At 34.4% G+C, this 18,651-nt stretch overlaps 1 protein-coding gene across 6 annotated transcripts in view; it reads left to right on the top strand.

The window, feature by feature from the left end:
* Window positions 1–18,651, top strand: part of LOC110371020 (SH3 and multiple ankyrin repeat domains protein 2) — a 218,359-nt gene that overhangs the window by 106,294 nt on the left and 93,414 nt on the right. For 4 of the 6 annotated variants that reach the window (XM_064036444.1, XM_049840805.2, XM_064036442.1 and 1 more), the window contains 2 exons: window positions 228–387; window positions 7,399–7,416. In XM_064036444.1, coding sequence (XP_063892514.1) covers window positions 241–387; window positions 7,399–7,416 — 165 coding nt within the window. In that variant the 5' untranslated portion in view covers window positions 228–240. The remainder of the gene's footprint in view (window positions 1–227; window positions 388–7,398; window positions 7,417–18,651) is intronic. The other 2 variants (XM_064036445.1, XM_064036443.1) reach the window with 1 other exon arrangement.

Raw genomic sequence — 18,651 nt, 5'->3', positions numbered from 1 at the left:
AGAATTTTTATGAGCAAGTATTCACATCGAAAAAGGAAAACGCCTATTTAAATTACCTATTATTAAATAAAATTACTTAGCCGCCAAACAATAACCTGATTTTTTGAAAAGGCACAGACTAGCCAATCGCGCTCTATCTATCTCACTATCTTCATCTCAGAATCATAATACATCTCTTTTGAAGGCACATTTCTAGAAGTATCTACAACTGTTCTCTTCTTCCCCAGATGGCGTAGCGTAATGGAGGCCGAGTGCTCTGAAAGCGCGGAGGGCTGGCTCCTAGTCCGGGTGCACGTACCGGAGCTGAACGTGCAGAAAAGCCTTCAGTTCCCCAGAGACCAGCTCATATGGGACGTCAAGCAGCAGTGTCTCGCCGCCTTGCCTAAGGTCTGTATCTTGTGTGATTTTGATAGATAGAGTTAAAGACTTGTCACACTGAAGGACTTTCCCCTTGGCTTTTCCGAGTGGTTCGTACGGATAGTGCCGCGATATGGGCGACAGAAAACAATTGACAACTCCTGGTAAAAAAATGACGGTGAAACCAGGCGATAGATTTTTGCAGCTCACAAGGTGTTGCACGTATACGCTTTATTTAGAGTTATGCAAGGGAAAACTGAGAGAAAAATCCACTAGTGTGAAAGCACTGTTAGGCGCTAAAGCCTTGGTTCCTTTAGAAAATACCATTAGTTTTGCTTATTTATGGTATTTTTAGTCATAAGCCTCGTAGAGTACCTAAACGTCAAAGTTACAGTTCGTAAACAAAATGGAAACGTTTCTTATTTATAGGATTTGAGCATTAATGGGATTACCGCTAAGTTTACTATGCTTAGTAAGGCATTCACCAATTACCACATACTAGGTCATTAGTAACGCAACATTTAACAAGAACACGCGTGTATTTTAAGCTTAATCTTTATGTTTTGCATTATATGTTAATCTAGCTAGAGACTTATAGTCGATGAAGACTTTAGGTATGGATACTCTCTGAACTTCTCTTTTGTTAACATGCCTATTAAAAAAATCTAAATAATTAAATTACTTGCTGATAATGCAACAAAGATTTTATTATTGATATGTGTATAGTTATCGGCACGAATCTTGAGCTCTGACGTACATCTGCGCAGAAGTGATTTATTAGCAAAGAACCAATCCCGAGTGGTGGCTATGTCACGATGCACTGCGGGCCAATCACCGCTTTAGCCCGCCCCCGCGCCTCACTTCATACCACAAAAGGGACCCAATAAATTACTTCTGCGCAGGTGAAGGTCAGAGCTCAAGATTCGTGCCGATAGCTAATGTCGGTAAATTATGTCGGTACACCCCCCAGTCGGTTCCCATTTTTGTTTTCGATACAAACCACGATTTATTTAACGAGAATGAATACTCGTTAAATGGATGTAAAGAATTCTCCAGTTTCCGGATTTAATGATCTTTCATTGGAAACCTATAAAACACAAGTTTCTCAGTAAAAATTGATTCATATTATTTTTCTGTGGAATTATGTATGGGTATTTTGACCTTGCGTCTAGATTGCATAATTTAAATGAGAAGTTATACAAAACTAGGTATAAAAAATATAATTTATTAGTTTAGGTTTGTTGCTGGTTTTAGATTAATTACACTAGTTTACAAATTTTTATTTTTTTTATATACCCCTCACAAAATCTATACCAGTACTCTCCGACACCTTTGTACATTCTAAAAGTAACAACATAAAAATTCTATCACGTCACATTTTTTTTCTACCCTCAAATATTAGTTTTTAGGAATCAATCTTAACTACCTATCTTTAGTGTTACCTTACTTGTTTAGTTTAAGAGATATTTTTGTTTAATTCAAATAAAATGTCGCGTAGACAGTGTAAATAAAGTATTGATCGCTTTTGTAAGGTTTCTGGACAATTTAAATTTATATAAAAGAAAACACATATGACAGAATCGTTGAAAATTGCATATCTTCATTATTTCGGATTCCTGTGGCAAATCAAGAAAACTGGACTCACTATGTGTTTTGTGAGAGCTGTAGAATCACTTTACTGTGATAGTCATCCGGCGAAAACATTCACCTGTCATTTGGTACACCAATTGGTTGTGCAGGGAACCAACTAATCACGAAAATGTCTCTTACTTTTTTGTTACGAAGACTTCGGGTTTTAATAGGAAAACTAAGTCGGGTATTGTGTATGCATATGTCACTCAAAGAGGGGGTGTTTGGCGTCCCAGAAGTACACAAAATCATAAGTGATTTTAAGTTTGATACTCTTTTATCTACGACTGAAAGAGTTGTTTGGAATTCCTTCAAAACTGTTGTTAGAGACTTTTTAAGAAATAAGAAAAGTGAAAAAAATAAAGAGATAGTGAGAGATTCATTACAAAATTATCATAAGATGGGTGTTAACATGTCAAAAGATTCATTTTCTAAATTCCCACTTGGACTTTTTTCCGGAAAACTTAGGAAGTATGAGCGACGTACAAGGAGAGCATTTTCACCAGGATTTGAAGGCTTTTGAAGATCGTCATCAAGGCTATTGGGACGAAAATATGTTGGGAGACCACTCCTGGTCTATATTAAAAGAAACCGATACCGAAACCTACAAAAAGAAGTTCAAAATCAAAAAAATTTGTTGTTTATGATCCGTTTTCTCGTGTTTTTTAAACTAAATATAATTCCAAATGTGGACGTGATAGAATTTTTTAAATATTTTTCCTAGACTACCTATAGATAGATAGATAAAATTCAACAACTTTCATCTGGGGTATAAAAACCGTGTAAACTAGTGTTATTTTTAGATAAAAATTAATGTTGTGACATTAATTAGGCAGGTAAATCTTGACATGTTACGTGTGATGTTAAAATATTACTTAAGGCCCAAGTTCAGGAACAACGTTAAAGTCCGTTTTTTAAAAAAAAACAACTACATTACTACAAAAATTGCACGTGTTAATTTATAGTAGCCTAAACAGTTGTTTTAACAAAACTTACGTTTATATTATCGGTGAAGTTGATTCTAAATTGCTGACAGTTGATATTTATTTGTTTACTTATTACCTTATTATAAAGCAATATAATATTGTTAATCCTAAAGTTAAACCTCTTTATTTTAATAGGATTACGCATGTTATTGTAATCATTAAAATTCCTGCTAAAAATAACTTAAGCCAACAGCGGATTAATGTAAAAACTTTCGCTTATTTAAATTATTTTGTTTTTAAACATTATTCAATGTTACCGTTACGCTTCTTGATATTAATGTGTAGAAAATGTTACGTATTTTGTGTAACATAGGCATATTATTTATTTATTTTTTTACAATTAATTAACATCCATAAATTAAAAGGAACCAAGATTTTTTATTCTTGAATCTTTGAATAATAATCATCTATATAAAAGAAAGTCGTGTTAGTTACACCACTTATAACTCAAGAACGGCTGAAAAAATTTAGCTGAAAATAGTAGGTAGTTTAGAGCCAGGAGAAGGACATAGGATAGTTTTTATTACCAAAAAAATACAATTTATTCCGGACATATAGCGCCATCTATTGTTCAAACCAAAAATCTGCCGGATGCCACTATTCCACGCGAACGAAGTCGCTGGCAAAAGCTAGTTAGTCATAAATAAAGTTTTTTAAGCTCAGGTATCTAACATAGAAACTTACCGTAACGAGAACCATACAACCTATTTATTATTGAATTCTTTCCCTATCGATCACATAGGAAAGTAGGCCATCACTTTTTCCCATTGCACCAAGTTCCCATCACATATGTAATTATATAATTACTTATAAACTGTTTCCTATAACAAACTCAAAGAAAAATGCTATGGGAAAATAAACATGTGACGATCAGTGTACCAGGTGACTTTTCTCATGGTTTTATAAGTCAATTGAGGGTAATAGAATTTTATATCAGTGTTGGACGGGTCACACAGTTTATATGACAGAAGTAGGTGGGGCGTAATAAATGATAGTGCTGTAATAGTGCATCAATCAGGACTATCGATTATTGGGAAATTATAGTGCAGTGATGGTATATCGAATCTTCAGTTAGTACCCTTCTACTACTTATTTCTAACCTGTAGCTGATTTGCGTATAAAGATTAAATTTTTCGCAAAGCAAATATACGTTATTCTATCTATTATTATCTACCTTGAAACTACAAAAGCTCTCTGACGTTAATTAATGGCCTAGATAGGATAATAATCTCGCTTGAAGCTAGATTTATTTGCCTAATTATTTCGCTTAATGTATTAGTAATTAATATTGTCATGTCTTATACTTAGTCTCATTATGAGCTCTATTTAAACTAAACATACGTGTTTATATTTGATTAATTATATTATCATCAACAGTAGGTATTTAATACATATAGGTATCTATGAAAAAAAAAAACGACTAGACAATTAAAATTTAAAAGTCCATTTTGTTTTAAAGTGTAATTGACCAAAAACAGGTAAAAGTACTTCAATAAGTTAACGACTATGAAGCCTTTTGATAAATTAAACTTCAAAGAAATGAAATGCCCAACTTGAGTCGAACTTATTTCAAAAGATTTGAGAGCCTCATAAATTGCTCTTCATTCGATTTTATCAAAGTCGAGTACACAAATATTATCGCAACTATAATTGCAACTCAGTGAAAGTAGTACGAACGTCTGGTACTTGATCGATAATCGAGTTTCGATTCAAATCGATTACGACATTGAAATGCAAATATCGAGAGACTCTCGGAGTGGGGACGTCTCTCGAATGTTTACATAGCACATAATTGAATGGAGACTGCGGAAAATCGATTAAAATTTTGTTATGATGATTTATTTTTAGCGAGTGTGACTCGGCTCCAAATTACATTTTGCTAATTTACTTTTGCCTTTGTTTTTATTGATATAACAGCAAAATTAAAATGGATATTTCAACAAATAAATAATGGTCTTGCATTATGCCACAAGAAATATTACATTTCTAAATTGAAGAATTCGTTAGAAAATAATAATCGAGTACATTAAAGTTTACTTATCGATACCACTGCGGCACTAATCGATTTTAAACGCTATTTCCATAGCTAATATTCCGTAACCACATTGAGGAACTTTTTATTCGCAGGTAAATTATTTATGTTGGTACTACGCAGACAGGTATATAAATGTTAATCTTTTTCTATGATATGGTCAAGTTTTTTTAATTTCCCAGACGATAAGATTTGATGAGTGACATCGAGATACGAGGTCCATTTTAAAAGCGTATCATGTCTTAGAAAACTTGTATAGCGTGCAGAATAACGATTAAGTACGATTATAACAAGATAGGTAAGTTCTAGCAAGATGAAACGGATCCATAAAAAAACTAAGAAGCACTTTTACAAAATGCATCGTAAACTAAGCAAGAATCGGGCATAAATAATATAAAATCTAAACGCTATTAAAAATAATGTTCTGGAACAAGAAATGCAGTAGCTATTTTAATGCAATGTAAAGCCCACAAAAGTGCAAGTTTGCACGTGGGATGCTGTGGGTGGGACCAGTCTAAAGACTGCTTAGTAAATCGCAATAAACGGTGCATTAAAACATCACACTTTCAATCGAGCCGGGATAAATGTTTTATAAAGCTTATAAAACCATGGAGAACAAAATTACAAGCGGAGATTCCATAACGCAAAATCTCCTAAGAAAGAAGCTCGACAAATTGCGGGTGTTCGGGGTACGAGGAACGTTACTAGCTCTGCCCTTACACGCCTTCTTTAGGACCTGCCCATTATTGTCAAAATAAAATCACCAATCAATCGAGACCAATCTTTGACAGGTTGCTTTTGTTTTGACAAGGAACCCGAACGCTTCGTCAGTTCTAGTAACTGATCACGCCTACTGTATGCTACCTAGAAGATGGTGCCTGGCCCACCTTCCTCATGGCATCTTCACTATATTTCCTTCATCCGTGTTACAAACGCTGCCATATTACTTTTATTGTGGCTGGCTGGTTGCCTCGTAAAATTATGGCGTTTATTTTTTTCGCAGCAGCTGTGGGAATTTGCTAGTTTGTTTGGCAATTAATGGGCGTATACGTGATTCGAAATAAAATTCTGGACGCTTTTCTCTTTAAAATGTCGACCTCATTTATTTTGGGCCTGGCTTACAGTGTTCCCATATAGGCTCTCTTAAGACATCGAAATTCGATAGTAAATGCTGTCGCAACTTGCATAGAAAATATATTGACGAATCGTTTTTAAAGTAGACATGCAATGTAAGTTTTAGTTGTCACTATCTATGAATAAGATATTCACACTTCAAATATTAAACAAACCCTAGCTCTAGTAACAAAAATATTATCATAACTTTTACATTACAAACCCGTCGAACAAAGAACTTGCCTAGATGCTATCATAGGTATAAAATCAGATCGTAACATCGCGTTCCTTTATACGGAAAGAACGTCTTATCGTGCATACAGCCTACAACAATCAGCCTCGTTGGTGTATCGGAAAAATCACTGGCCGTCAGCAATCCACACTAGCACTTACAAACCAGTTGCCACAATACCGTTATGTGGAAGTAATTTCTTAAACGCATACCCGACGGTCACGCCAAACGTTCGGACGATATGCACTCGTCAACTGATTATAGGTTAGGGTTGTATTATACTTATCACATATCTGAACAGAAGTCAGCTTCTTGACTTCCGTATACATTTATAAAAAAATGGAATTGGGATTGTCCAATACAAATATTGATTGAAGTCATCAATATTTTTGACACAAATCTCAGTTTTTCATACCATTGAAAGAGTCGTATCGTAATCAAATTCATACTGCACCAAGCAAGATATTTGATAAGTGTTATGCCACCCTTAGTATGGGCTAACAGACCAAGTACTCGTGCACTGCGGAAATCGAAATTCCATGTTTTGCCGCGAAAATAAATTGTAGGTATGCGTGGAACGTGTTCAAATTTCGAATGTTTTATTTTTTATGCAGCGTGTCATCGTTTTATGCCAGTGAATTTTTATTTATTTGGCTGAATTGGTTTCGCCTTTGGCGGAATTCAACCTATTTTTAAAATACTTTTTTATTTTATATGTACGGATATTTATCTTAGGTAAAGTTGAAAATATTATAGGTATATTCAGACTCCGTTTTATTTCGTGCGAATTAAGTTTAACACGGGTTATTGTTTCTTTTATGACTATAACATTATCGTAAAACTTTATAGGGCACTGAACAGATTTTTATTACACCAGCATTAATAAAAATTACTATAATATAGTCTATAGAACCAACCTCGTTTAAGCACTACCTAATATAGAACACAACCTGCTTAACAAAATGTAATATAAGCTTCTATTCCAGTATATATGTACATATAATTAACATTTAATATATTGTTTTCGGTGGTGTCTCCGGCAACCTCAGGTGGCCACTTGGTACAGGGTACGTTTTTAAAATGCAACCCCCGTATATGCCTGAGCAACCCCCTGTATAATGATGCATGAATCATGGAAATGATTCAGTTTAGCCGATAGGGAAAAATGTGTCTAACTGCATGGTTAAAAACCGTAATATGACAACTTATAGTAAGCCAACTGGGTAATTATGATAGCCCTCGTCATTTTGGCGATCAGTTTGACAGTCAAACTTTTATTTACTGATCCCCAAAATTGGTCAAATAAAAGTGCTATCATATTTACCCGCAATATACCAGTATGAAGAAGAAATGGTGCTATTCATTGTGTATAGTGCTATGCCTTTTTTAACTGGAATTTGGATCACTATAATGTGTCATAATACGACCCCAAAAATACCTATATTGCATGATTAATTTCCCTGGCATGCTTGTATTTTCACGTGACTAGATCTCCTTAAGATTGTTATACTTGTATTTCATTTACAAATCCGTGTGGAACGGTCATTCATTTCTGTACTCTTTCAAGTAAAAAAAAGTGAAATAAACCCTTGGTCATTATAATTTGTGTGAAAATAAAACTATACTTACTTAATATTGAAAATAAAAACATAATTTTCTGTTTAATTTAATATTTTATGCAGGCATTACTTAATAACACGTTAAAATTGCCTGACTGAAACCAACTCACGTGCTTCGATTGCCATTAACCAAAAATCGCGTGCACGTTCAATCCAACACGGTTAAAAATTCAGTACATTATTAATGAAAAAATTAAGTGGATGATTAATTAAAATTACTTCTAAGTTTTATTAATAACTGGTCACGTGAAAATATGGCGTTTAACAATGAGACTTTGAAACCAACGTGCAATCGGTTGGCCATAACCCATAATTCACCTAGACGTTTAATGTTTCCATAATAACCACGGTATTCGCATTAAGAACGTCATAATAAATCCTTTCTAGAAATTATACTATGACAGGTAAGTGATGCATTGTCTTTGAACTTGTTTAAGATGTCTTTTATAACCGCATGTGGATAAAATGTTCCTTTATATAGCCGTACATATGTATGTTAACCTTCCTAGCCTTTGTACACAAGGGCATGCATTACGATGATGTCTCTATAAGTATATACAATTATATATTTCAGTGTCAAAGAAAATTACAACAGCAAGACATATCTATCAATCAAGTCGTAAAAAATATTTGTAAGACGGAATAGAAAAAACAAGCGAGAGAGTTGTGCCCTAAAAATCACGTTTTTGCCATGTAACGTTACGAAAATTAAAAGCAAAAACTGTCCATTATTCGAATAGTCGGCAAAAAATTAATGGATAACAAAGTTTGTTTGGAGGGAATATTAGTTTCACAGTGATTATGCTAATATTTTGAATTTTTAAACAGTCCCTGTCAGTGAACCTTTTCAAGGTTCAGACTACCTAACTCAACCAAAGTCACAATTTATTGTTGTGCTTATTCACATTGTGCTGTCACTGCAAATTCTAACAAAAAAAAACTTAAATAAAGAAAATCCACAATACATTTTTACTGCGAATGTACGGCATACGGGCCATTCTAAAAACTGGAGTGTAGACTTCGTGTCACCACAATTACGGGCCGGGCGTCCGTCCCAACGTCCTACTTATGAGAATGGCCCATCTTCATAGCCGGACACTTTCCTAACACAACATTCTTTGTTGTACTCGGGGACTTTTCCATACTTTTTCGCCATTGTGCTCAGTATGGCCCATTTTCGGAGACACTTGAAAGGGTTGGTAAAAGGGACATGCATTATGTTGATGTATGTATGTATTTTGTGTCGTACTTACATTGTGTACACTACAATGTACATGATCTCTTTTTATGAGAAATTGCGGAATATGTGGGATTCTTCGTCGGGTGATGTCGACGAAAAAATGGGACACAGGTAGATCTAGTGTGACGTGTTTTGCACACGTCAGGGGAAGTTTGTGAAATAGCTATTTGTGTAGCTGTTTGTGCTAAGCTAAACTGCAGCAATGAATTTAAAATAAATGAAAGTGAAGGGGTAAGAAGTAAAGAAGGGACGTCAACTTTATCTTAATAAGAACTTCATAATAATTAAGTAGGAAGGTACATGATGAGAAGTTCAAAAGTTCAAACGAACCTTAACAGGCTATGGTGATAACGATCTCCTTTGAAACTACCAAGAATTTTAATCTCCATAATTGCATACTGCCGGAGCTTGCAGACTTTTTTTCAAGAAACGATTCTACAAGTAAGTGGAACTTTAATAAAGCTGGAATTAGGTCTGACTACATATTCTCTGGCCATGTAGGTTAATGAGGACATTTAGCTTGCTACACTAAGGTAATCTTAGGCTTAGCTGCCATACATTTCTCATTAATGTGACAGGAGGCCTAAATTGAATAATTTTACGCACAATTTGCCTCTAATTGTATCAGAGGTGCGTACGTTTTAATATTAATTAACGCCACGATGAATTTTGGCGTAGCTATGGGTAATTCGTCTTTAATACAAGCCGCTTTTATATTAATGAAGGAAGTATTATCTTACTAAAGATAAATTTTAACAGCCATTAATAACAAGTTTTAAACACTATTTTCAACAAGAAAGATTCTTACTACAAACTGGTGTCTTGAAAATACATTTTCTTCCTTTCATCCTAAAGTAAGTAAAAGCTGTTTAAAAGGGAATCTAACACAATATAAAGACAGACCCTAAATACTAAAGATTCCTAACACTGCAGACATAAAAATAGCAATACCAGTAATGAAAGAAAAATAAAACGTATTGAATAGCGATACACTCGAAACGTTGACCATTATTCCATCCTTTTATAGAAAGAGTAATGCAAATGGATCCCTACAATTCAATACAATAAAATCAAACTTCTATATACGGCTGTGTTCCTTCACCATCTTTTAAGGTATTATTACATACTGGGAAGGTTTTGAAGTTAAACATTGTAAGAAAATATTTTGTATGATTCGTACATTGAACCCGGAACTCACGATTCGATTAAATGGAACAATTATCGATAATCCAGTTTGGTTAGCCTAAATAACTGAGGGATTACTTATCGTCAGATTAGAAACGTAGTAATGGTGGATTAGAATTAAGAAAAACCCAAAATGATGATACTCGTGAAATGATAGAATTCAATAATATTTTTCCAGCTACTCTAGTTTATCTTCAGATATTGGAAGAATTTCCTAATCATGTAAATGTAACACAGCAATAATCTCAGCATTAATTCTAAACCAATCCTCAAATTCGATTTCTAGTCACCATTACAACATTTCCATACGTAACGGAATTAAATTCACTGTCCAAGTACTTATACTTAGCAATGCAATACAAGTTACGAGCTGCCTACAAACGAAGTGACACAAGGTCAACGAGTAACCACTCCACAAGCAAAATGCCAAAAATGACGAAGAAAAAATTATTGATACAAAAAACGATAAAAAACACCGCTTTTATACAGCTCTTGTAGGTCCAAGCAATTTATGAAAGCTACTTAAAATGATTATTTTAAAGAACACAACTGTATTTCATTCAGCTGGGAAAGGTCGAATGTCCGTATAAGATTTGTGTTATGGCGGCAAGTACGTTAAATCTTTACTTAAATGGATTTAATGGGGTGCCATATCAAACAGTGACAAGCCTCTTTGTGGATATCAGAAGAACAGTGAATGAAATAAAAAAGTTGAAGATCAAGAAATTTAGCTACCAAGTTCCATATTTAAAAAGTAGTTGATGCTCCCTAAAGTCTAAACAAAGATACTTAAACCCAAGTAAGCTTGGAATCATTCTTGTTTACCCAGTGTAGCCAGCACACTATGAGGCCTCTCATACAAAATGTATGACAACAATCGCGGCGGAATTTCGCAGCGAGCCACGCTTAATGTAGTCAGTGCTAGACTTAACTGTGCCTCTTCTAGGAGCCAGTGATGTTGTGGCACATAATAAACAAAGGGAATGGACAAGGAGGATGAATGTAGAATTTTATATGTTAGTTGTCAGCTGCGATTGGCGTTTCATTTTATGGTTTTATCGAAGGCTTTTGATAGGGGTAGTAGATCTTTTTTTGTTGCTTTAGCTTAACTTGAAAATGATGTTTTTTTCACAATCATCCTTTTTTTTATTATTTTATGTCTTCCACTCTCTTATGACAGTTTGCCGCAGCTATATCCTCTAGCTATGCTATTCCTCTTTTGCATAATTGTAGTGCTTATAACTACATGTTTCCTCCTTTCGTCATACAATTCCAAGTCATTAGTCAAATTACATAGGAGCATAACTAAATCGACGGTTATCACAAATTACACTGTATATTTCCACTAACATGTTTTGTTTATATAAAAACGATGCGATAGGTAGGTAGGTATGTCTTTGACCTTTGTAAAAAAATATAATGACAGCTACATTATTTATACAAAATGATGTTTAAATAAAAGAAAATGATAATGGTTCGTAATAATTTAGGCAGGGATGACGATATTTTGATACTGATGCAGGTAGTAAGCTTACGAATGTATAGTAGTATGAAGTTGGGACCAAACGAAAGGAGGATACCTTACCTCCTTACCACCTTAATTGTTGTTCAAAAAAGATTCAAACAGCAATGTCCTGTTATATTAAAAATGGCTACGTAAACCTGTCAAAAATATGCACTTGCAAAAAAGTGAGTCAAGATTCGTTTGTTTTTATCACCGAAGGAACTTGAAACAACACCAGTTTTGTGAAATGACGTCAATTTAAAAACAACGACCTGTCGCATTTCCTTAGACTGACTCACGTGAGCCATGTGTATGATAATGCAACCACTGGCATTACTTATGTAGGCGATGATGGTCAAAATAAGAGGAATTCCGCAAATTCTTGAGTGTCAATACCGTTGTCAACATTTACAAGCATTTACATTGACTTTACATTGTTAAGTTCTAGCTTCTGTCCGTCGTGTTAATTAAATGCCCCAAAGTTTCTGATGTGTAACTTTTGCACTAAGTGCAATGTATTCTCCTCAAACAATTACTTTTTCGGTTTTAAAATATTAAATAAGAATTGGGACTTATTAAGTCGGTTTGATCTTTATGTATTGTAAAATCCGTTCATTAATTCATTGTTGACACGTTAACACATTCAAAATACCAGCTGTTCAATGTGGACCGGTCTTTATATGGAAATGTCGCGAGCCACTGATGTAACTGGGGCCTCATATCTTATGCAAGGGCCCGGATCTGGGACCCGGGGCCCAGCCGCTGGGGCGACAGTATGTTACCTTGATTAATAGACTTTGGGTAGACATGCTCATTAACTTTGAAAATGTTTTGCGAGTGACCGATGTTCTTTTGTTTGTGGCTGTCTACTTTTGTAAATGGGTTGTTGTATTTTAGCACTATTCTATTGCGTTTTTGATATAGGTATCTATTTTGTTAGTTATGTGGAAAGTTGTATAAAATAAAATGTGGACGGAAATGTCAATGTTTTTTTTTTATGAGGCTGGGCCAACGACCTGTCGAATTGCTATAAAGTAAATGATTGGCATCGCCAATGTATAGCAGCACACCAGGGGAGTCAAAAGGGCTTCGCTGACCATTTTAAAGGGAGAGTGCTCAGTTTCAGAATGCTATTGAGAATTCATAATATATTTCAGTAACTAGCTCATCGTCCTCCATTCTGAAGATAAAAAGCAAGTTAATTCATCCACAACAACTTCTACCTAACTTACCTCTATTAAAACCACTAAGCATTGTCTACCACCAGCCATCACACACTGATTTTCCTCTTAAGACATGTACGTATTATTATAAACACCTATATTAGAACCAGTGTACATGATAATTACCTTTACTGATACCTAGCGCCTACAGCTTCGTTGAAACTTGCTCGAATGATCTCATCGTGACAAGGCAAATCATTATCATTAGGTGCATTTTCAACTACACCTGTTTATATATTGATGAGGTTGAGTTTGTACAGATTTAGTATCATCATCTGCCTGTCTTTTTCTTAAGTATATTGGGTCCATCTTCAAATCCAAATAGATGTAGCTGAGTAGCTCCTTGGAGCAACTGCCTTCCTAATCTCAACCAAGTCACGCTTACCGAGCCGATACCTCTTGCATGTCAGACTTTCTAGCTTCTGACTGAGCACTGTCAAAGATGTTCAAATGACAGACACACAAAAGTGAAACTTATAAAAACCAAGAAGATATTACAAAGCCAATGAAACTAATCAAGTTTTTCTCACACTACAAAGTGTATATTACTAAATGATTTATTAATAGTAAATCAACTTCACAATATCATTAAACAAATGAAGTTTTTTTTTATTCTTACTTGAATTAAGTTTTTCATCCTCTACCAATGTCATCGATATAAATAGGTATGTAAAGCATTTTAAACTTGTGATGCAAATTATATTTATGTGCATACCTGTTTTGCAACACGGATGCTGCAATGCAGGTTTTGCTAAACGCAATGAGAATAAATAAAAGGAAAATTAATTCATTTCTCTCGTGGAAAACCACAGTTAGATCATCAATGGGACTTTCCTTGATATCTCATAGCTACTTTCCAATACATTACTTAGATGGCTAAACGCACATACTTCTTTTTATTCGAGAAATATGTTTCCGTACACTTAAATAACATAAATTAAAGAAATGTGATACTTGTCAGTAAATCAAGTTGGTGAAAAGCTATCGCGGACCATGGTTTTGACGTAAAGAATTATTTATATTATGTAGGAAACTATCATACATTATTGTTCTATAGACTTACTATCTACTACTTAACCTATTGAATCCAAAATCACAGTATCTTATATTATTCTTACTCACCCAAATCCTACCCAAAATCAACCTACTGTATTATACATCTTATTGCACCAGACCAAACCGGTTCCTATTACTGTTCTATAATGCAACACCTAATAATAGGTCTAACTCAGCAACTTGTTAGCAACTTATTTTATCTTATCCACTTTAATATCATCGGCAAGTTCCTTCGAATTCCCGCCTTGGTAATACGGCCGAATAAACTCGACAACTTAACGCCTTCGACACTAATATTTTGGGTAATAAATGTATTATGGTCTAAACTTAATATTGTTTCAGTTGGTTGCCTTTTATTCTCTGAAGATTTAAATAGAAGGTCCATGTAACTCCTTTCTTTAATTATATTTGCCAGAACAATAAATCTGCCAATTAAAACTGTTCGAAGTTGTGGTATTGTACCAATAATTGGAAATTCCCTGTGGGAATTACATAGATGAATTTCGGGGTAGTGTAAATCACTTGTAAAAAAAATAAGCATTTAATGGAATCCTACAAAAATTCAGAGAAATCGAGAAATCTCTTATTACGAATTTCAGTGAACAAAAAATGACGTCAGGAATATTACAAACAGAATGAAATAAAGTATGAAATCAAAGGCATTTTTATGAAGGTTTTTTATTAATATTGCAGCCTCACTTGGCTTGAACCTCACGACTTCTGATAAACCAATATATCTTGATACACGCTAAGTTAAGGAACTAAAACCTTTTGAAGATTAGTGGAAGGTCAAGAAATATTGGTTGTATTAGCATTGGCTTTGAGTATTTGATCATCGCACTTCAATTGTTGCAATAAGTGCTTAATGAGTTATTGTGAATAATGTCAATAGTTGTGTTTACATTTGTGTAGAATAGCTTCGAAGTAGTAATCCTATGTAAATACAACTACGTGTTGCATTCCGTTACGCAGTTATCTCTATACTAGCATCTGCCTACGATTTCACTCACTTCCGTGGGAACTTCTTCATGCACCCATTTAAAATGTATGCCTTATAGCCGTCCTCGATAAATGGGCTATTCAACACTGTTTTTTTTTATAATAAGACAAGTAGTTCTAGATATAAGGTCCTTTTAGCAGACCAAAAACTGTTCAGTACTGTAACATTAGTAGGTACAGATATTATTCTCTCGCATACATAAAATAATGATCGCAGTAAGACCTCATGTAGGTCTCTGGCCATTTTACTTAATAATGAGCCAACCGTTAGCGACCTAAGACAGCGATATAAAACCTACTTTGTTGCATGTAAGTAGGGAAATCTCTTCCGTGTCAATGTCGAGCCTTACACAGTTACAAACTCATTATTGCTTAGAACTACATAAGTGTGTATAAGAAATCTAAGTTAATAAAGGTTAAGAACACTTACAGACACACACTGCAAACTTTTAAAAATAATGTCAGCCAACCAACGACCAGCTTACCGAGAAAATATTTATACATTTATACATATACACATTGCATATTGTTACAACTTTGAATTTCATAACCTCGTTCATCTCTAGCATCTCTCACTAAATAAACTGCATAAAATATTATAAGCGTTACGAAACTCTAATACTATAAAACGGGAACATTATCATAAACTAGTTTGAACACTATAAAACTGTAAATTATGATAAACACGTCATCCTAACATCTTACCGAGATTATGATGACTATCAAATTCTGACTTGCTAGCTATCTGCTGCGGTTTCATACGCCCGTTCAGACATACCACATCACTTGCTAGCCCATATTCTATTACTTTTCCAGAGTTTCTTGGGCAATTAACTTTTTTAAAGCCATTCTAGCTTTTATACATTTTTGAGAATTAAATCTTTTCGTTATCAGCCTAGCCTTTTCTCTTCTATGTTGGGATCGGCTTCCTGTCTGTCCTGATGCAACTAAGTACCAGTGTTTGCCCAGGAACAACTGCCAATCTATCTGACCTTTTCAACCCAGTATTAATACCTGATAGGTATAACCCTTACATTTCTAGTAAGTCGTCATCATAATCATCAACTTCTTTTTTGTTTAACAGCAGGCTGCTCTAACGTGTCACGAAAGTCGTCTTTGGTCCTAGTGGCCCCTCTCTAAAAGGCAGAAGACGGCACATAAGCTGAGGTTTTTAGTGGGTGCAAGCCCCACATAACCTTACCGTCTCCCCGGGCGGTGTGTGTACCTATACGTCAGGCATTTTCCTCAGCTGAAACAAAAAAAAGGCTGCTCTAACGTATGACTCTCGCCAGGTATTTAGCGTGACCAAAGAATAGCACTTTTACACAGACAAACAAACTCTTCTTAATACTATATTCCTCCATATAAGTGAGCCGTCTTTACGATGTTGTAATACTTACGTTTAAGGTTTACGTTCATAACATTGTTATCGTCGTTTATTCGCGAATTTTATAATGCCTTCATAAACAGTATGATATATTGCTGTAATATCCAGTCAGCTGTAAAACTTACGCTTCGTATTATAATATTTTATTTTTGTTTTTAGTTTCTGAATATGAGCATGAAGGGTATCGATAGTAGGTATAGACAGGTAAATGTCTCTCAAATATGATCATAGTTTTCAGTAAAACCATTGTTTTACAACCTTAGTTGGTTTCATTAAAATATTGTCCTAAATCCAATTAAGAGCAACAAATCCTACCGTCTTTGTACTTACTTAAATGTAGCAAAGGTGTGCCAATAAAATGATTTATCAAAATATTTTTATTAATATCAAAGTCATCAAGATCATTGACCTTATCCCCAAAGTTATCAAGATATCTTAATAATTATAAATAAACAATAACAACAGCTAATTATCTTTTGTTCAATGATAGTGCATATAAGCCGGATGAACAATTTTGATGGAAACCTAAGTGATTCACTGTCTAGTCACTGAATGGCATCATTGATGAAGGACGTGCTAATTAGCGGGTAAACACATTGTAATCCTAATGACATAATGCTCACTTTATACGGGTTGTGATAAAACATGACACATACAATGTATACTTAGCAAGGCTGGAATTTGGGGAACTGTATCAAACAAATGAATGTCTATTTTAAACAATTTCGAATTCGCTGAACAAGAAACAGAGGACAACTGCATTGGAAATAGACTCAGGCACAGCTGCTGAACTATCTCCGAACCAACCACAAACAAGTAAAAGCGCAGTAATCAATATAGACGTAGCAGAAAAGACTTTATCAGATTTAATAAAAACATTATATAACTTGTTCTATCACGAGCTAAAACATAAACCACTGCTATCTAACAGCCATCTTTACAATGTAGCCAAGAATAAATATTTTCAGAATGTCCAGTCTAAAATTAAATTAGTTTTACGAGGTACCATTTTAGGACCAATAAAGCGTATCAGCAGCCACTATCAGACAGGGTCTATAACTCTACGTAATCCGACACAGTGGGGGAATTCTAATATTTTATAGTGGTCCAATTGTAACGTTACAAAACTGTGAATTATTGTCTTAATAAATCTTTTGTCTTGTAATTTCTGGGACACTTCGAATAGGCTAGTTTCCTAAAAAATAATAATTAGTCCGTCTTGTAGATTGTCCAAAATTAAGCGATACGTATTTTTCCTTTTTTAAATTGGATCAGAACTTGTTAAGATATAGCGTGTTAAAGTTGAGTGTGACGTCACAAGTTGCTACAATTTTCAGGACACTGTGACGTAAAAGGCCCCACTCTAATTTTGAAGCGTATTATCTTTGTCATTTTATGTTTAATTAAAAAAAGAAAAAATACGTATCCATTATTTTTTGATTATCTAAAAAGCGGACTAAATATTATTTCATTATTTCGACCCTGGACACTACCCTATTGTCAATGCGGTTTGCGTGTTACAAAAATGGTTCAGTATTACAAGGTAATAGTGTGTTAAGTTCTCGTTTTACTTGTTTTAAATATTCGTATATACAGTCCGCGTTCTTGTCATTGCTTACTTTGATTCACCTTCCGTTTGATTTGTGATTCATAATACTTAAAAGTTTTGTCGTCCACACGAATATCAAATACACCAACTTCCTCTTCGTTTGTTTCACTGGTGTCGAATATATCATTTCCTTTTCGTGTTTTGTTACACATTAGTTGATTACATTCAATCAAAGTTGGATTTATGTTTACTTCTAAAATTGTATTATGCTTTAGCAGCCTTTTAATTTTCTTAGCAAATTCAGTAATCATCGTCAAACTAATCATCAGCACCATCCCTGGAAGATTTTTGTCAAGTAGTAGGCTTACTTCTAATGCACACACTTTTCCTACTACAAACAAATGGATGATCTAGATAGAATCTGTCCGTTCCAACGAAGCGTTCCAAAAAACAATTTCCACTGGCTCCAGGGTGAAACCGGTAGCGAATTATAATCACATATCCACTGGCAATCATCTTGACATTTCAATTAAGAAGCAG

This window comes from Helicoverpa armigera, chromosome 10, assembly GCF_030705265.1.
Source record: "Helicoverpa armigera isolate CAAS_96S chromosome 10, ASM3070526v1, whole genome shotgun sequence".
Taxonomy (NCBI): domain Eukaryota; kingdom Metazoa; phylum Arthropoda; class Insecta; order Lepidoptera; family Noctuidae; genus Helicoverpa; species Helicoverpa armigera.
This window is presented reverse-complemented; position numbering and strand designations above follow the sequence as displayed.